Here is a 21,347-nt window from a genome sequence, read left to right on the forward strand (position 1 = left end):
GGAAATTTTGCTTTCTCTTTGACCACTCATAATATAAATAGCCAGAATCTTCCACCTGTTTGTGAGAGGTTAATTAGCATGATTTCAGAAATTCCCATTATGTAAACTTTTTTTTCTTATTTGTGTCCTTTTTCCATTGAATAATTGATGTAATCAAGTCCCAAAAAAGGGTACAGTTGGAAAAAAAAGTTCTTGACAAACTAGAATCTAGTCTTCTAGCATAGCAGACCATATATAAACTTAAACTTTCTGAACATTATTATCCTAACATCTGATTCATTCTATACTGTTGAATAATGTATAGATAATTTTAAAGGTATCAGAAATTTAAGTTTCAGCATGGGTTTTTTTTAGCCTTAAAGGTGACACATGATTATTGTAAAAAATTTAAGTAGTACAGAAGGATATATAGTTCAAGGTGAAAGTCCCACAGTTCCCTGTCCCAGCAAGCACAAACTTCTCTCACTCCTCATGGGTAAATATTACTTTTGAGTACACTCAGAATTTTCTATGCTTATACATTTAAATGTATATTTTACATACATGTTCATATATATTTATTTCCTTGTTTTTAGTACATAAATGTTATGTTATAAAATCTGTATTTTTCTCAATACAGTTTGGACATAGCTCTATTTTAGCACATAACGATCTTCCCTGTTATTTGTAGTGTCTGGACCTGCATTGTTCAGTGGTGACCACCACTGACATGTGACAGTTTAAATTTAATTAAAATGGGGCCGGGCGCGGTGGCTCAAGCCTGTAATCCCAGCACTTTGGGAGGCCGAGGCAGGCGGATCACAAGGTCAGGAGATCGAGACCACGGTGAAACCCCGTCTCTACTAAAAATGCAAAAAATTAGCTGGGCGCGGTTGCGGGCGCCTGTAGTCCCAGCTACTCGGGAGGCTGAGGCAGGAGAATGGCGGGAACCCAGGAGGCGGAGCTTGCAGTGAGCCGAGATCGCGCCACTGCACTCCAGCCAGGGAGACAGAGCGAGACTCCGTCTCAAAAAAAAAAAAAAAAAAAAAAAATAAATTTAATTAAAATGAATAAAATTTAAAATTCAATTTTTCAGTTATACAAGTCACATTTCAAGTGTTTATTAGCTATGTGTGGCTAGTGGCTGTTGTTTGAGGTAGCACAGAATTATAGAACATGTCAATAATCTATATACAGAAAGTTCAATTGGACAGCATTGTTCTGGATAGTTTTTAAAAAAACATGTATTAAAAATGCTTTTTCTGTATAACTTTTTATTGAGGCATATTTTATGATAAATTGTGCACATTTTAAATGCTCAAGTTGATAACTTTTCCTTAACTTTTAATTTTAAGATAATTGTAGATTCACATGCAGTTATAGGAAATAACATGGAGATATCTCATGTGCCCTTTACCTTGGTTCTCTCAGTGGTAATACCTTGCAAAATTATAGGACACTGTAGTATAGGATAGGACAGCATAGGATAAGACATGATAGGAGAGTATATAATAGCACAACCAGGAAATTAACATTGGTACAGTCAAGATACAGCACATTTCCTTCCAAATAAGGATTCTTCATATTGCCCTTTTATACCCGTGTGGTCTTCCTTCTAGCCCCTAGCCTCTCCTTAACTCTTGGCAATCACTAACCTGTTCTCCATTTCCATTAGTTTGTAATTTTAAGAATGTTATATAAGTGGAATCATGTAGTATGTACTCTTATGGGATTGGGTTTTCTCATTCAACATAATTCTCTGGCGAGTCATCAGGTTGTTGTATCAGTACCTCGTTCCTTTTTGTTACTGAATAGTATCCCACGGTATGGATGTACCATGATGTGTTAATCATTCACCCATTGAAGATTATCTGGGTTGTTTCCAGGTTTTGGTTATTAGAAATTAAACTGCTTTAAACATTTGTGTACAAGTATTCACGTAAGCATAAATTTTCCTTCCTCTGGGAGTGCAATTACTGGGTCATATGGTAGTTGTGTCTTAATGTTTGTAAGAAACTGACAAGCTGTTTTCCTGAGTAGCTGTACGTTTTACATTCCAATCAGCAGTATATGAGTGAGGGTGAGGGAGAGCTGCATCCTGACCAGCATTTGGTATTGTCACTTTGTTATGATTTTTATTATTGTATTTACTTTCTAATTGGTCTTAGGGTCTCTATTTTGAAAGGGCCATAAGGCAAGTAGCCTCACTCTCTAGGAGAGCCCTCGCAGGGATTGGGGAGATGAGTTAGGTTTGTGCGTGTGTGTCAGATGAGACACATGAGGAAGTGAAACCAGAATGAAACGAGATTTGCTCATAGGGCCCAGAGAGGTTAAGCTTAAGGAAGGATGCCGGGAGCTTAGGTGGGGGGGAGAGAGAGAGAGAGAGTGAGAGGGAAAAGGGGCTATCGGTGGGACTGTGCGTTTTTTAAAGTACATGGGCATTATCCTACAGGCTTTCTTGTGGGGGTTGTGGATTGGCTAGTTTAAAGCAAACACTCGTGAAGGGAGATCTTATTTACATGACTCTGGTGTTGATCATTAGGTTTTCATTGGGGTCAGCAGCTGTGGGGAATATTGACTTTTTGGTCAGTGAGATGAACAAGTCTATATTGCAGACAATCACACAGGCAAGGGAAGGTTTTTTGTTTTTTATTTTTTTTTTTGAGACGGAGTCTTGCTCCCACCCAGGGTGGAATAGAGTGGTGCGATCTCTGCTCACTGCAACCTCTGCCTGCCAGGTGGGTTCAAGCGATTCTCCTACTCTCCTGCCTTAGCTTCCCAAGTAGCTGGGACTATAAGCATGCACTACCACACCCAGCTAATTTTTGTATTTTTTACTAGAGATGGGGTTTCATGATATGTTGGCAAGGCTGGTCTCAAACTCCTGACTTCAGGTGATCCGCCTGCTTCGGCTTCCCAGAGTGCTGGGATTACAGGTGTGAGCCACTGCGCCTGACCGGGAAGTTTTAACTAGGCCAAAGATAGTGGGCTGTAGCTGGGTTTCAGATAACTTATGTTAGATCTAAAAAATGGATGCTGAGTCAGCAACCATAATAAAGAAATTTTTGACACTTTTTAATTTTAGCCGGGTCTTATAGGTAAGTGATAAGTCATTGTCATGTTAATTTGCATTTCCCTAATGGCAGATGATGTTAAATATCTTTTCATGTGCATATTTGCCATTTGTATATCTTGTTTATCGAAGTGTCTCTTCACATCTGTATGACTTTGCCAGGGCTGCCGTAACAGAATGCTACAAACTGGGTGACTTAAACAATGGAAAATTTTTTTCTCCACAGTTTTGGAGGCTAGAAGTCCAAGATCAAGTTTCTTCTGAAGTTTCTCTCCTTAGCTTGCAGATGGCTGCGTTCTCATACTCTCACATGATCTCTTTATGTATCCAAATTTTCTCCTTTTTAAAAAGACAGCAATCACATTGGATTAGGGCCCACCCAATGGCCTCATGTTAATTTAATCACCTCTTTAAAGGCCCTAGCTCCAAATACAATCTGTTCTGAGGTACAGGGGTTAGAGCTTCAACATATGAGTTTTGGGGGTATACGTTTCAGCCGATAATAGTGTCTCTTGCCTATTTCCTAGTTGATTATTTATTTTACTGTCAAGTTTTGAGAGCTGTTTTTATATCTTAGGCACTAGTACTTTGTTATGATTTGCAATTATTTTCTCCCAGTCTGTAGCTTGTCTTTTCAGCCTTTGTATTAGTCTGTTCTCACGCTGCTAATAAAAACATACCCAAGACCAGCTAATTTATAAAGGAAGGAGGTTAATTGATGCACAGTTACACATGGCTGGGGAGGCCTCACAATCATGGCAGAAGGCAAGGAGGAGCAAAGTCACGTTTTACATGGTGATAGGCAAGAAAGTGTGTGCAGGGGAACTCCCATTTATAAGACTATCAGGTCTTGTGAGATTACTCACTATCTCACTAGAATAGCATGAGAAAGACCCATCTGCATGATTCAATTACCTCCTACCGGTTCTCTCCCATGACAGGTGGGAATTATGGGAACTACAATTCGAGATGAGATTTGGGTGGGGACACAACCAAACCACATCAGCCTCATAACAGAGTCTTTCTCAGAACGAAAGTTTTAATTTTGATAAAGTCTATTTGACCAATTTTTCTTTTTATGGATTGTGCTTTTCATGTCAAGTCTGAGTTTTCTTCGCCTAGCCTGAGATCCCAAAGATTGTCTTCTATTTTTTTTAAGTTTATAATTTTGCTTTTAACATTCAAGTTCATGATTAATTTTGAGTTAATTTTTGTATAAAGTGTGAAAGTTCTTTTTTCTTTTTTTTTGCTTATGGATATCCAGCTGCTTTAGTAACATTTCTTCCATTGAATTGCTTTTACATTGTTGTAAAAAATCAGTTGAGCATATTTGTTTTTATTTCTGGGTCTTCTGTTTCATTGATTTATGTATCCCTCAGCCAATACTACACAGTCTTGATTACTGTAGCTATATAATAGGTCTTGAAGTTTAGTAGTTTGCTGCTTCTCACTTTATTCATCTCTTTCAAAATAGTTTTAGCTATTTGTTTTCTTTTACTAACTATGTAAATTTTAGGTTAAACTTGTCTATTGTCTACTTGCTGGGATTCTAATATTAAATTTATATGTCAGTTGGAGAATTGACAGTTTTTACCATGTTAAAATTTCCAGTCCGTCATTATGGCATGCCTCCTTATTTATTTAGATGTTCTTTGACTTCTTTTATTGGTGTTTTGTAGTTTCCAGCATAAAAGATACTGTACATGTTTGGTTACACTAATTTCTGTCTCCTCATGCCCACTTAAGGGTACCTCTCCAGCAGTTTTCTACACTTAACATCATTAGTTTTGGCTCTACCAGATCATTTCTGTTAGTGATAATTTCTCTCATCTTAGAAAACAAAAGCAAAATAAAAAACTTTATTTTTCTTTGATTGCTTGTCACTTTTGGCTACTGGCCCAACTTTCTTGTAGTAAAATTCTTAAAAAGTTGTCTGTACTTGCTGTTCCCAGTTCCTTTTCTCTCATCTTTTCTTAAGTCAACTGCAGTCTAACATGCCCCACTTTCAAAGTAATGTGACCTCTGTATTGTTAAATCTAATGATTACTTGCAGTCTTCATTCTTCCTGACTTTTCAATAGCATTGATTTAGTTGATCTCTCTTTGATCAACTTCTTAGCTTTTCTTCAGGGAAATATAAATCAAACAAGATAAAATTTGGTAGCCATTGGATCTCCCCAAATTAAGAAGTCTGATAAATCCAAGTATAGTGAAAGAGAACTCACACATTACTAGTGAGAGCATAAATTGTTACTACTACCTTGAAAGATAGTTGAAGATACTCGTAAGTTCTATTAATACTAATATGTACTTACCCTAGAGAAACTTTTACAGATGAGACCCGTATAAGATTGTTCATTGCAATATGGTTTGTAGTAGCAAAAAGTGTAAGTGATTTGTATTTCATTTATTTATTTGTTTGTTGACTCTTTTTTTAGTTATACTTTAAGTTCTAGGGTACATGTGCACAACGTGCAGATTTTTTACATATGTGTACATGTGCCATGTTGATGTGCTGCACCCATTAACTCGTCATTTACATTAGGTATATCTCCTAATGCTATCTCTCCCCACTCCCCCCACGACTTGTATTTTAATAGGTGCTTTGTTTTGAATGTCTCCCCTAAAACTCATGTTGAAATTTAATTGCCATTGTGATAGTATTAAGAGGTGGGACTGCTGAGAGGTGATTAGGCTAAGAGGGCTCTGCCTTCATGAATGGATTAATGTCCTTATCAAGAGAGTGAGTTTGTTATTCGAGAGTGGGTTGTTCTAAAAACGAGTTTAGTCCTCTCTTGTTTGCTCTCTCATGCTCTCTTGCCCTTGCACCTTCCACCATGGGATGATGCAGCAAGAAGGGCCTTGCCAGATGTGGGCCCCTTCACCTTGGACTACTCAGACTTCAGAACTGTAAGAAATACTTTATTTTCTTTACAAATTACGCAGTCCGTAGTATTCTATTATAGCAACACAAAGTGGACTAAGACAGTAGGAGAATATATCTGGCTTATTCATGTGATGTAATACCATTTAGCAATTACATTGAATAAAGTAGAGCTACATGTATCAGCACAGATAAATCTCAAAAATGTAATGTTAACTGAAAAATTCTGGGTGTGATAGGATAAGTACTGTATGATGTATTTGTATATAACTGAGTGTTAAGTGGGTCTTTTCTTGTCACCTTAGCATTTTTCCTGGAGCCTAAAGCTAAGGATAGTAACTGATAAAGGTTCCCTGCATTGTAAAGAGATGGTGTTGAATTTGTTGGCAAGTGGCCATGATCTGTTCTGGAACTTTAGCACCTCCAGCCTATACAGGACAAAAAAAGAATTTAATGTGAGGAAGGATTCTTTGAAGAGATAGCAGCTCAAAATGGAGTGCTGTAGTTTTTATATTATCTTCCCTGTGAGTGAAAAACAATTTCTCTGAGAGATTGGGGAACTTTTCAGGAAGGAAGATGGTCCTTTAGCTGGATGCCTGCTGAGTTGCAGAAAATAGTTAGGCCTCCCTCTCTGGAATGTTACCTGAGTAAAGTGTTAGAGAATTCTTGGGAAAAGTGTGATTTGGGTCTCCTGGAGTTATGGAAGACCCAGAGACTGGGGCCTGCTGCTGCATTCCTGGAGAAGAATAAATGTAATGGATATATAAAATAGCTTTGCCGTGGAGAAGCTGGAAGAGAGGGCTTTCGCTATGTGTCTGGTGATATTGAATCCAGAGCGTTTCCTTTGGGCCAGGCAAACAGTTTAGAGGCTGTTCAGTCTAGTGCCATCTTGAAAGAAACTTAACAAAGAAAGTTGCCTGCTCAGCAGACACAACCTCAGGTATGTGCCACTAGAGTAGAAGCTGAGGAAGAGTTTTAAGAATTGTGCTGGAGAATGTCTCGTTTGTACCAGAGAATGTTACAGAGGGAAGTCTTGTCAGAGAAAGCCAGAACTGGACAGTGACTGAAGTGGTAAACAACAGATTTTATTCAGGAACTTTGCAATAGTGGAAAAGATACCTCAGTATAGAACTGGACTCAATTCCAAATACAGCAAGGACAGGTGGGGATTTGTAGTCAACAAGAAGAATGAGGGGTGTTAGCAGATGGAAAATTACCAAGAGAAGACATCAAGGGCAGGGGATTCTTGCTAAAACAACTTAACAGAATTCCCCACCCTCAGTATCTGATGACCTTGGCCTGCCTGGTCAGTATTCCCCACCCTCAGTATCTGATGACCTTGGCCTGCCTGCTTGACCAGGCAGGCCAAGGTCATCAGATACTGAGGGTGGGGAATTCTCTCTAATTGACTTAGCAGAATGCTTACAAAAATTGGGATATGCAGGCCCCCAAATGCAAGGGCCAACATTGAGGCCTAGTTGAGAAGAGGGCTCAGAGGAGCCTGACGAAAGTTTGATCAAGTAGAAAGTTAGTCAGTCCCCACAGGGTGAATTTCACCTCTCTCTCAAAATGTCCCACAAGAGAGACCCCAAGGTTAGGCTTCTCCCATGATTGAGGGTATTTGATAGCTAAAAGAAAACTACAAAACTCCAGCCATGTGTGTTAGTCTGTTGTCACACCGCTATAAAGAAATACCCGAGACTGGGTAATTTATAAAGGAAAGATATTTAATTGACTCACAGTGCCACATGGCTGGGGAGGCCTCAGGAAACTTGCAATCATAGTGGAAGGGGAAGCAGGCATGTCTTACGTGGTGGCAGGAAAGAGGAGTGGGGTACGTGAAGGAGGAACTGTCGAATGCTTATGAAACCATCAGATCTCATGAGAACTCATTATCATGAGAACAATATAGTGGAAACTGCCCCGATAATCCAGTCACCTCCCATCAGGTGCTTCCCTCAATACCTGGGGAATACAATTCAAGATGAGATTTGGATGGGGACACAGAGCCAAACCGTATCACCATGGAATACAGATTTTATCTCTTCTCACTTCTCCACTCTTATTTTCATCCTTTAGTAGGCACAATAATGGTTTCTCAAAGATATCAGGTCCTAATCTCTGGAACCTATAAATGTTACCTTATCAGGAAAAAGAGTTTTTACAGAGATAATTAAATATCTTGAGATGGAGGGATTATTTTGGTTAGCTGAGCCCTAAATGTAATCACATATGTCCATGTAAGAGGGAGGTGGAGGGAGATTTGAACATATACACAGAGGAGAAGGCAATGTAAAAACAGTGGAGAGAGATTTGAAAATGTTGGCCTTGATTATGCCAGTACGCAAGAGGGGTAGAAGAGGCAAGGAACAGATTCTCCCCTAGAGCCTCTGGAGGGCGCAGAGTGTGTGGCCCTGCTGACATTTTGACTTTAGCCTAGTGATGATTTTGGACTTCTCATCTCCAGAACTGTAAGATAATGAATTTGTGTTGTTTTAAACCACTAAGTTTGTGGTAATTTATTAGAGCAACAATACTAAACTAGCACATATACCACCACACAATATATACAGGTTTCAAAAAGTTTATGGAAAATGTATATTATGAAAAATACGTGGATTTCAAATTTTTTTTTGCACCAAAATAAACTTTTAACTAACTTGTTGTAACATGTCTAAACCAGATCTAGTTTGAGGCATTGAGAAGGATAAGACATCAGTTTGAAAAGAGCCCTTATCAGAGCAACATGAATTCTACTAAAATCAAAACAAGAACAAACATCAAATTTATGGTGAAGCTCGGGTAGAAGATGGTGAAATCATTGATGCTTTGTGAAAGTTTATGGAGACAATGCCCCAAAGAAATCAGCAGTATATAAATGGATAACTTGTTCTAAGAAAGGGTAAGATGATGTTGAAGATGAAGCCGGCGGCAGAAGACCATCGACGTCAATTTGTGAGGAAAAAATTCATCTTGTTCATGCCCTAATTGAACAGGGTGGAGGATTAATAGCAGAAACAAGAACCAACACCAGAGACATGACATCTCAACTGGTTCAGCTTATACAATTCTGACTGAAGAAGCTGAGCCAACTTTCCACAAGATGGGTGCCAAAACCCTTGCATACATACTGGCTGCAGATAAGAGCAGAGTTTTTAATCAAGATCCTGAAGCATTTATTTGAAGAATTGTGACAGGAGATGAACATGTCTTTACCAGTATGATCCTGAAGACAAAGCACAATCAAAGCAGTGGCTACCAGTGGTCTACTCAAAGCAAAAGCAAAAAGTCATGAGTAAAGGTTGTGGTAACAGAATTTTGGATGCTCAAGGCATTTTGCTTGTTTACTTTCTGGAGTGCCAAAGAATGACAACATCTGCTTATTATGAGAAGGCTAGCCAAAGCTTTAGCAGAGAAAATGCCTGGGAAAGCTTTACCAGAGAGTCCTTCTCTACTATGACAATGCTCCTACTATTTTCTCTCATCAGAAAGGACAGTTTTCGGAGTTTCAATGAGAAATCATTAGACATCCACCTTACAGTTCTGAATTAGCTCCTTCTAACTTCTTTTTGTTCCCTAATCTTAAAAAATCTTTAAAGGGCACCTATTTTTTTCAGGTAATAATGTGAAAAATATTGCATTGACATGGTTAAATTCTCAGGACCTTCAGTTTTTTAGGGGTGGACTGAATGACTGATATCATTTACAAAAGTGTCTTGAACTTGATGGGGCTTTATTATGTTGAGAAGTGAAGTTTGTATTTTTAATCTTTTGATTCCATTTTTTTCTGCAAACTTTTTGAGGTCCCCTCATACGCCTCACCTTACGATGGGACCACATCCCCCTAAACTCATCATAAGTCAGAAATGCATTTAATACTCTGTTAAATCCATCATAAAGTTAAAAATTATGTTGAACCATTGTGAGTCCAGATACCTCTCTACTTATGATGGTGGTCATGTCCTGATAAACCCATTGTAAACTTGAAAAAATTATTGTCCACCATCCGTAGTCCTCTGTAATAATTTATTTGCATAGCACAGGGGCACACAAAATAGGTCATTTAACTGCGTGGGACAAAGAAGGCTATGGTGACTCTTGAATTGTGAATTGAATTATAATTTGTAAAGGTTTGCCTGAGCCTGAGATGGAGTGTGTCTTTTAAGTAGAATAGCTAACATGAGCACAAAGATACTGAGGTTTTTCAAAGTGCATGACTTCTTGGAATGACTGGTGCACGTAAATGTGTAGGATGTGTAGAAGGGAACAGTGGATACTAAAGCTGGAAAAAGCAAATTGGGACCACTTCATGAAGTATTTTGTATGACTGCTGAAATGTACTCTCTTTACCCTATATGTATGATTTTAAGGATTTTAAGTAAGGGAGTGATAGGGACAGTAATATGGGTAGACCATTTGTGAGAATACTGATACAGAGGAAGGGACAGATTTGTTTTGAGAAAAGAAGGATTGTGACTTGGTGAATATTTGAAGCTGTGGGATAAAGAATCAAGGGGGAATGAGTTTTCTTTTTCTTTGTTCTTTTTTGAAGAGCTGGGGTCTTGCTCTGTTGCCCAGGAGTGCAGTGGTGTGATCACAGTTTACTGTAGGCTCAAGTGATCCTCCCATCACAGCCTCCTGAGTCGCTGGGATTACAGGTGCATGCCATTAAGCCCAGCTAATTTTTTTATTTTTAGTTATTTATTTTTGAGACAGAGTCTTGCTCTGTCATCCAGGCTGTGTTGCAGTGGCACGATCTTGGCTCACTACAGCCTCTTCTGGGTTGAAGTGAATCACCTGCCTCAGCCCACTGAGGAGCTGGGATTACAGGCACCTGCCACCACACCTGGCTAAATTTTTGTATTTTTAGTAGAGATGTGGTTTTACCATGTTGGTCACATTGGTCTCGAACTCCTAAACTCAAGCAATCCACCCACCATGGCCTCCCAAAGTGCTGGGATTACAGGCGTGAACCACTGTGCCTGGCCTTTTCAATTTTTATTTTTTGACAGAGTCTCACTATGTTCCTTAGACTGGTCTCAAACTCCTAGCTGCATGTGATCCTTCCTCATCAGCCTCATGAGTTGTGGGGATTATAAGTATGTACCACTGCACCCAGCTGAATGTTTCTAGCTTGGACATTTTGATAGTTACAAATGCCTTCTAGTAAACAGCACAGGAAAGGCAGAAGTATAAATTGTGGGAATGGTGGAAAGGAAAAAAAAATCTTTAGATGATCTATTAAAATTGTATATCTAATTCTGTTACTTCCTTCCTCAAAACTCCCTGATTGATCTCGGTTGCCTGCTGAACTAGATGCCTAAATGTCTTTGTTTATTCTCAGTCAAAGATGGTGTTTTTGCACTTCTTCTAAGAGATAGTTTACACTACTTTTTAGGATTTTCAGCTATGTTTCTTTGCCATTCAAATTACATTTTGGTAATTACATTTAAATAATTTACACGTGCACTTGAGGCAAACATTTAAAAAACCAAAATAAAACAATTTAAATTAAAATACTTAGAAGGTACTTTTTCCTTGGAATTTTCCAGAGTGATTTTATGTCTGCCCTAGTTTTCTAGGACCTAGTGGAAATGTGGCCACGACTTGAGTGTGGGCTGCTGATAAGAACAGTTTGGCCTGTGGTGGAGAAGGGAGGTCAAGGGGAAGAGTGAAGGTCACTTTCATAATATCAACTAGGAGATAACATAAAAATAATACTAGTCATAATCTTTACAGGATGAAATTGAGAATCTCAAATGAAATATTAAATTGGCCGTATTCTATAATGTAAGAGCCTGTTGGCATTTTTATGCCCAATCAAGTGGGCATTTTAATCCATATACAGTGTTATGCATTCCCTGGAATATATTTGAATAAGAGTGATTGAACAACTTTATAATGAAGAAACACTAAATACATTAAGTATTAAAAATGGAGGAAAAATAATATGGAAATAAGGAACTATTCTCATTTTACTTTTCCAATATTGCATTTGATGTTTTTGCCAATGCCATCGGCCATGGAGTGCAAATACACACACACACACTCTCTCTCTCTTGCACGTGCAGGAGAGTTGATAGTACTTGTATTCTTACAATATTCAAAGATACCTAAAATCAGAGATGATAGTTTAACATCGTGGCTGCATATAAGATAAATCTGTGAACATTAGTGGTAAAACCGTATACTACGTTATAACCAGCTTCAAAATACAATGAAAATGATTTATATAGATCCATTTCCCAAATTTATATAGATTCATTTATCCATTTAGTTGTTTATCAAACTAAACAACTCTCAGAATCATGTTAGTCTGGATAAGCTATGTTTTGCTGCAGTAACAACCTTAAATTTCAGTGGCTTAGCTGAGCGCGGTGGTGTGCACCTGTAGTACCAACTACTCAGGAGGCTGAGACAGGTGGATTGCTTGAGCCCAGGAGTTCGAGGCTGTAGTGGGTGATGATCACGTCTGTGCATAGCCACCATACTCTAGCCTGGGCAACATGGTGAGACCCTGTCCCTTAAAAAAATGTTAGTAGTTTATGCTACACATACATTTTGGGTTGGATAGTAGCTATTCTATCCAGTGATTATCTCTACTCTCGAGAAGATTGCCAATCTCTTTGGCAGTTGGAAAGAAAGACTGGGGAATTGCATATTGACTCTTAAACTTGTTCTCTGAAAGCAATAGATCCTTTTTATTCATATTCCATTGGTTAAGATCACATGGTCAATCACTTGGGCACACTTGTCTTTCAGAGGGCCAAGGGTGTACAGTTCAACCTTGTGCCTGAGAAGAGAAATGAAAATATTTCATGAATAGCACTAATAATTGTAGCAGTATTGAAATATAAAAATGAAAACCAAAAAAGCACAAGGAAAAGATTAATACATGTGGCTATAAAGGGTATAATATCTGAATTATATTGAAAGCATAAATGAACAGTTCTAAACATGGAACAGATGTCTTTAGATCAGTATGAAAAAGATTAATATTTAATCATATATATATGTATAAAAGTCTAATTCAAATATATTAAGCAAATTTCAGGAGTCAAGTACAATAAAATGACCAAAAGATATGAACAGGTAATTCCCAAAAGATGAAATAGGATAGGAAAATATATTTAAAGTTGCATTTGCAAGTCTTTTTTTTTTTTTTTTTGAGACGGAGTTTTGCTCTTGTTGTCCAGGCTAGAGTGCAGTGGCACAATCTCTGCTCACCGCAACCTCCGCCTCCTGGGTTCAAGTGATTCTCCTACCTCAGCCTCCTGAGTAGCTGGGATTACAGACATGAGCCACTACGCCCAGCTAATTTTGTATTTTTAGTAGAGACGGGATTTCGCCATGTTGGTCAGGCTGATCTCAAGCCCCTGACCTCAGGTGATCTGCCCGCGTTGTCCTCCCAAAGTGCTGGGAATACAGGCATGAGCCACTGCGCCCAGCAAGTCTTTCTTACTCTATTTAAGTAGTGGAGAATTTAAAAATAACACCCAGTACTAGTGAGTTTATGGAGAAATAGTTAATCACGTATTGCTGTTCAGATTATAATTCTTTTGCAAAACAATTTAGATGCCATGTTAAGAACCATAAAAATATTCATACCCTTTAAGAATCCGTCTCTAGGAGTTTACCCCAGTTAAAATGAAGAAATATTAAATGAGTTGTAGTGAGGAAAAATTCATCCTTTTATTCTTTCATTTAAGGAGACCAGTATTATTTGTGCTAGGCTCTGTCCTACACTGGGCATATACAAATGATTAAGATAGGATTCCCACCCTGTCATAGCTTAAAGTTTAATGGTGAAGAGAATGTTAGGGGAAGACAGAGAAGAGGAATGCCTAAAATACACAATCTCAGCTCAGTTAGGACATGTAAGAATAACCTAAAAATGTTCAGCAATTGGGAAATGTTTCAGAACATTTTGATACATTGGTATATGCAGTGGTATATATTGGTATATGCAGAGTGACTAACGGTTCAAAGCAGTACTTATAAAAACTATATGTAATGGCATAAAGAAACATAAAAGGGAGGAATATTAATGGTGTGAGTACTATGATTACAGACTATGTAAAAATACATAAACATTTGGGGAAATAAAGATTGTAAAGGAGTGTTGAAAGAAATCTGAAACAAATAAGGTTAGATTAAAAACAATAGTTCCCCCTTAAAACATGTAACTTCAGTCTAGTAATGAGAAAAAAAAAATCAAAGAAATCCAGTTGAGGGCCATTCTACAAAATACCTGACTAGCTATTCTCAAAACCTTCAAGGTCATCAAAAAACAAGGAAAGTCTGAGAGGCGTCACAGCCAAGAGTAACCTAGGGAACCATGAGAACTACGTGTAAGGTGGTATCCTGGATGGGATCCTGGAACAAAAAGGACATTAGACAAAAACTAATGAAGTCCGCTCGAAGTATGGACTTAGTTAATAATAGTGTATCAATATTGGTTCTTTAAAGGTAATGTATCATACTGTTAGCTGTTGATAATAGGGGAAACAGCGTGGGGAATATGAGAACTACTCTCGACATTGTTTTTGTAAATCTAGAACTCTTATACAAAATGAAGCTTATTTGTAAAGAGATAGTAAGAGGAGAGAAACATATGCATATAGGCATGTGCTTAAATGCTCATCAGGCTGGGTGCGGTGGAGCACACCTGTAATCCCACTGGGAGACCGAGGTGGGTGGATCACTTGAGGTCAGGAGTTTGAGACTAGCCTGGCCAACATGGTGAAACCCCGTCTGTACTAAAAATACAAAAATTTAGCTGAGCTTGGTGACACTCGTCTGTAGTCCCAGCTACTCTGGAGACTGAGGCAGGAGAATCAGTTGAACCCAGGAGGTGGAGGTTGCAGCGAGCCAAGATAATACCACTGCACTTCAGCCTGGGTGACAGAGCGAGACTCTATCTATCTCTAAATAAATGAATAAATAAATATCCATCAAATGTCTGTGGAAAGACATTACAATACACTACATACAATATAATACATATATTGTTACACATACATGTATAGATATGGATTAATGTTAGAAGGAAATGAAGTGAAAACCATTATTTAAGGAAGCTAAGGTTGATGAATATTTTCCCAAATGTTTTCCTAAATCAGTTTTGTTCAGTCTTTCGTGAAAGAAAGTTCATCACAAAGATGAACCTTATGTTCTCACCCATACATGAAAGCTAAAGAAGTTAATCTCAGAAGTAGAGAGTAGAATAGTGGTTACTATAGGCAGGAAAGAGGAGGAGGAGGATAAAGGTTGGTTAATGGATATAAAAGTACAGCTACTTAGGAGGAATAAGTCCTAGTGTTCTGTAGTACTACAGAGTGACTAATTAACAATTTATTGTATATTTTCAAATATAGAAGCACAGATTTTGAATGTTCCCAACACAAATACATGATCAATTTTGAGGTGATGGATATGCTGATTATCCTGTTTTGGTCATTGTACATTGTATACATGTTTTGAAATATCACACTGTATCCCATAAATAGGTATAATTATTATGTGTCAATTAAAAGTAATAAAAGCCGAGAAAACATGGTGTTTCAGGTAGGTTGTAAGAGTCTGTCTTGAGTATAGTGCCATCTGCTGGCACTGTTAACTAATTACATTTATTTAGAAGAGTTATTTTATGATTTTGTAGGGGAAACTGGTTTTTCTTGCCATTTGTTGTTCACTTGGTTACGTATTTTTATGCCTATGCCCTCTTTTTATTATAAACAATAAGCATTCCTTTAAAAATCCTTATGATATCCCTATAATTTAGAAGAAATCACTACCTTAGGTTTTCCTTTGTTGCCAATTTTTCCCCCCAATTTCTATGGCTGTAGCAAAATGCCTTTATTTTGCAAATGTAATTTGGGGTGAAATAATTTTCTTAAAAGGAGCTTTATATGTATGCTTTTTGTTTGTTTGTTTATTTATTTTTTGAGACGGAGTCTCGCTCTGTCGCCCAGGCTGGAGTGCAGTGCAGTGGCGTGATCTCGGCTGACTGCCAAGCTCCGCCTCCCGGGTTCACGCCATTCCTCCTGCCTTAGCCTCCAGAGTAGCTGGGACTACAGGCATGAGCCACCACGCCTGGCTAATTTTTTGTATTTTTAGTAGAGACGGGGTTTCACCATGTTAGCCAGGATGGTCTGAATCCCTTGACCTCGTGATCCGCCCGCGTCGGCCTCCCAGAGTGCTGGGAGTACAGGCTTGAGCCACCGCGCCTGACAGCCTCGAGATCGAATCTCGTCATGTTGATTTCTCTTAGCCGCAGTGTTTTATCACAGCTCAACTTATCCCAGTTCTTCCCATTCCAGTCTACCATTCCTGTCTACTGTCTGCTACCTATAGTAGCAGATTTTGGAGGTAATTTCTCTTCTTCCAGTTTTCTTCAAAGCCATGGCTATTAAAAGAAACAAAAAAACCTTGTGACTGTCAACTAGATAATGTTAAGAATCTTCCAAGTGGCTATAATTTTTTAAAATATATGAAATCATTGTATGTTCCCCTCAGAAAGAACTTGGAGAGTGTCTAATCTAGAAGTTTCAGAACTTTTTTTTTAGAAAGCAGCTAAACCTTTAATTGAAGAAATCTTGTATAAAGCTGCATGTCCTGGGGTCGTACATAAGCAAACCCAAACCCAATTCAATGAAAACAGTGACATGAAACTTATGTCTGTCTAGAGACGTTATCAGTTGGAAATCGCCAACTAACCTCTAACTTATGACCTTCTACTGGATCATGATCCAATAAGGCAAATGCATAGCTAGTATGGCTAATCAAGTAATTACTTTGCTTCCAGGTTCAGCCTGTAGAAACCCTGTGCTCATGCTCTGAAGCTGAGCACTCTTGAACCTCTTCTGGTTATTAGTGTTGTCAGATTCATGAGTTGTCCTTTGCTCAGATAAACTATGCTAAATTTAATTTGCTTAAAGTTTTTAATACCCAGTATCTAAAAACAAATAACGAAGTGCTTTGTTTAAGATGAGAATGAGGCTGAGTGCAGTGGCTCATGCCTGTAATCCCAGCACTTTGGGAGGCCAAAGTGGCGGATCACTTGAGGCCAGGAGTTTCAGACCAGCCTGGCCAACATGGTGAAACCCTGTCTCTACTAAAAATACAAAAATTAGCCAGGCGTGGTGGTATGCGCCTGTAGTCCCAGCTACTCAGGAGGCTGAGGCAGGAGAATCAATTGTACCTGGGAGGCAGAGGTTGCAGTGAGCAGAGATCATGCGACTGCACTCCAGCCTGGGTGACAGAATGAGGCTCTGCCTCAAAATAAGGGAATGAATGTGTGGAGTTTGAAATCTCTGAGCCCTTCCACTCTTACCTTGAGGCACCTCAGAGGAACTTTTTGCTTATTTTATTCATCCCTTTTTACAATGGAGAGATCTGTACCCTATAGCAGTTAATTGACTTGCTAGGTATTCCCTAGGTAGGGGAGTGGCAGACTTTCAGTTCATTAGCCCCTCAGTCAAGGATTTTTTTTCTGTTACACGAAGTTGCTTCTAATGGAATTACTGTATTCTTAAAAGTTACAATGACCCATATACATATTTTAAAATTAATCTTGCTTTTCTTGGTAGAGATAGCAATTAAACTGCCTCTTGGTTTCCATTAACATTGAGGAAAAAGTACAGGATTTTAAAGAATTGAATTAACTAAATATTTGTATGTTGAAAATATATTTAATATATAAAAGCAAATTTTTAACTTAAAATTGTTATCTACATTTGTTAGATATGCTTATTTATATGAACATGTTAAAAATATGTTTTTAAATTAGAACTGTTACTCCTAGGCCTATTGATAGTTGTGGTTATCTTGATAGAGTGTTGTCATTTGTTACATTGACAGGGTACTAGTCCCAGAGATAAACCGGTATCCAGTCTGTTTAAAAGCGAGAAACAAAGTTCTTTATTACAAAATTTGGTAATAAAGCAGGTTGGAGATTTTCTTATACACCTTTTCTTTAGTGAGTATAGCTCTGCTGCTCTAGAATTATTCGAGATATGTTTAATTAAAGGCATCTTTTAAAAAATCAGATACCTTTTACTAAAGAAGTAAAAACAACCTTATAGGTGGCACAAAGCAGATACTGATACTGGTTAATTTTAATATTTTACTGGATAAAAGTCTAATTTCCAGTAACATTTGTAGGCTCACATTTGGCAATGTCAGTGAAACAAACTGAGAATACAATTTAACCATTATGTACAGTAAGTGAGGTCTTTGGGCATGAAAATAAAATTAAAGTTACTTGAAAACTTTATGATAGTAATCCTCAGAAAGATACTTATTTTTATTCTATTAATATTTGTATGTAAAAGCAATTTATTTGTCCATAGTAAAAAAGAAGAGCATTTTGCCGTAGCACATTCTCAAATTCAGAGTTGTTTCAAGTTATGTTATTACCTTTTGGATATTATGTTGTCTTCATCTGTGTGTTTACTTATTATTGGAAGGCTCTTGCTTATAATATTTGACTTATTTTTCTTCCCTACTTTGTCTTTCCATTCTGGATTGGAAGTCCTTCAGGATGACAGACTATATTTTGTATACATGCACAGTGATGCTCTGAGCCGTAGTAGAGCCTGGTGCAAAAGGAACAGTTAGTGATTCTGATGCTGTCTCTGTTTTAAAATGTTGATGTTTGGTTCATGGGTGTGTGTGTGTGTGTGTGTGTGTGTGTGTGTGTGTTGCATTAGTTTTGTTTTAAAAACATTACATTAAAGTGTTGTTGTTTTTGTTGTTGATCTTGATTACTGAGTTTTTTGACACTCTCTTTAACGTTGCACATGTCTTACCCTATCCTGGGTGGGGTCCCGGTGTTCTTTGTAGAGAGCTTTATGTATAATAGGCTCTCAATACATGTTTTGTTGGGTACATTATTCCATCTCCCTGAAAGCTGTGATCAAGTTTTTATTCTTTTTCAGGTATCTTACAGCCATATAGATGTCAAAGTTGAAGGTTAAAAAAATTATTTTCCCTGTGGTTGGAGAGAATAGAATCAGAAAAGAAAATTTAGACATAAGAAAGTGTTACTGGCTTAGAAGTATTTTTCTTTACCCCACTGAATATAGAGCATAGACAGATTGAAAACTGGAATTCTGTGGAGAAATTAAATAGAAAAGATTTAAAGAAATTGAATGGATAAGTCTTATGTATTGGCTTGCTTTGTTAGTTATTCAGAACATTGTATGTACTCAAAATACTAAGCCTACTTAAGCTATTCTATTTTAATGGAGTTTGAGAACAACCTCTTAAAAAATCATTTAGTGAACTGTCTGCAGTATATTGTGAATCTTGGCTTAAGAATGATGTATATTTCCTTTCTTCTACTAATGTGGATATTTTATTATTATTTATTATTCCTGAGGTATTTTAACATTGGCTATAGCATTTTCATAAGGAACTAAGCATTTACTTGTTGAAAGATTATATGCTAAGCAGAATTTGTTTGTGTGAAACTTTCAAATTCCTTTTCATTGAAAATATTCAGATTGATAGTCTTCTAAATTTATGGTTCAAACGAATGAGTTTTAGAACTTCCCACACTATTTGAATGGCTAGAGTAAGCTAAATAGCTTTTTCCTCTAGTAAAATACTCTTTTATGATTAAGTATCAGTGGAAGGTGGTTTATCAGAGGCGAGAGAGCATGTAGTGTTCTAAGGATTTCTTTCCAAATATTTTATGATTTTTCCTTTTATTTATATTTACACGTATGTTTGTGAAAAATATCAGAAACATAGCAGTTTCAACAGATGTTATTGGAGCTGAACAAACTCAGTTTTTCTGTTTTTATATAAAAGAAACAATTGTATTTTAGTGCTACGTTGTATTGGTGAAATTGACTATGTATAGCAAATTTTGTATTTTTGATAGAAAATTACAGCATGTAAGCTTTGAATGGATGTAATATTCTTTGAAACTGTCATTTAAATTTTTATGTAAATTAAATCTTATGTGTATAGATTTTTATATAAAACCTTTTTAAAAGGATATTGACATTTTTAGGCCTATTCAAGCAGATTTACCTTTTATCAGCACTGCTCCATTCCTTAATCATTTAATGGTAGCTGGGAGCATGAAAGAGTTTTAGGAAAGGTGATATCTGAGAATAATAGAAAAACAATATCCATAGGTTCCTTCCTTTAGGACCTTAGAGTTTATTTGAGGAATAGAGTAGTGCATGTGATGAAGGTTTTAAAAGTAGAGTGTAAGAGCTGTGGGTCATACTAGAATAATAGAAAAATTGTTCAGAGAGAATGAGTTGATTTGATGATGAGGTGAGAGAGTTCTATGGAGCTGAAGATTAACCTCAGTTGCTAAGTTGTTACTTGTTTCTAATCTTACAGATTTTTTTAGCTTGAGAATGTGTAAAATGGGTAGATCTCTTTGAACAAGCTTTTTCCCCAAAGAGTGTAGACTTGGCCACACACACACACGGTGGCTCACGCCTGTAATCCCAGCACTTTGGGAGGCTGAGGCGGGCGGATCACGAGATCAGGAGATCCACACCATCCTGGCTAACATGGTGAAACCCTATCTCAACTAAAAATACAAAAAATTAGCCGGGTGTGGTGGCACATGCCTGTAGTCTCAGCTACTCAGGAGGCTGAGGCAGGAGAATCGCTTGAACCCGGGAGGCGGAGGTTATAGTGAACTGAGATTGCATTACTGCACTCCAGCCTGGGCGACAGAGTGAGACTCCATCTCAAAAAATAAAATAAATAAATAAATAAATAAATAAATATGAGAGTATAGACTTTAGGATAAGGTAAACTTAATTATTTCAGTAATTAGCATTTCTCAAACAACAAAAAGCACTACTATAATATATATAAATATTTTCTGTACTTCTTTTTTCAATTCTTGCCTGTGTGTGATTTTCTTTTTAACAGGAAATCAAACCCCAAAGCCATTATAACCATGGATATGGTGAACCTCTTGGACGGAAAACTCATATTGATGATTACAGCACATGGGACATAGTCAAGGCTACACAGTAAGGTTTTTGTTGTAGTTGTTTTCTTTGACATGTGTATTTCAAGTGAAATATGAATCTGAATAACAGTCATATTACCTTGGGAAAAACATCCGTATATCTCAACTAAAAAATTAGTTTATGGGCTGGGTGTGGTGGCTCACACCTGTAATCTCAGCACTCTAGGAGGACAAGGAGGGTGGATCACCTGAGGTCAGGAGTTTGAGACCAGCCTGACCAACATGGTGAAACCCCATCTCTACTAAAAATATAAAAATTAGCCGGGCACGGTGGCGGATGCCTATAATCCCAGCTACTTGGGAGGCTGAGGCAGGAGAATCGCTTGAACCCAGGAGGCGGAGGTTGCAGTGAGCCGAGATTGTGCCACTGCATTCCAGCCTGGGCAACAAGAGTGAAAC

General features: G+C 37.7%; 1 protein-coding gene across 1 annotated transcript in view; it reads left to right on the forward strand.

Annotated features, from left to right (window-relative positions):
- Positions 1 to 21,347, forward strand: part of ZDHHC17 (zinc finger, DHHC-type containing 17) — a 96,964-nt gene that overhangs the window by 19,420 nt on the left and 56,197 nt on the right. The window contains exon 2 of the mRNA XM_011963754.1: positions 20,846 to 20,949. Within this exon, the coding sequence (XP_011819144.1) occupies positions 20,846 to 20,949 (104 nt within the window). The remainder of the gene's footprint in view (positions 1 to 20,845; positions 20,950 to 21,347) is intronic.

Source organism: Colobus angolensis, unplaced genomic scaffold (assembly GCF_000951035.1).
Source record: "Colobus angolensis palliatus isolate OR3802 unplaced genomic scaffold, Cang.pa_1.0 Scaffold623, whole genome shotgun sequence".
Classification (NCBI taxonomy): Eukaryota; Metazoa; Chordata; class Mammalia; order Primates; family Cercopithecidae; genus Colobus; species Colobus angolensis.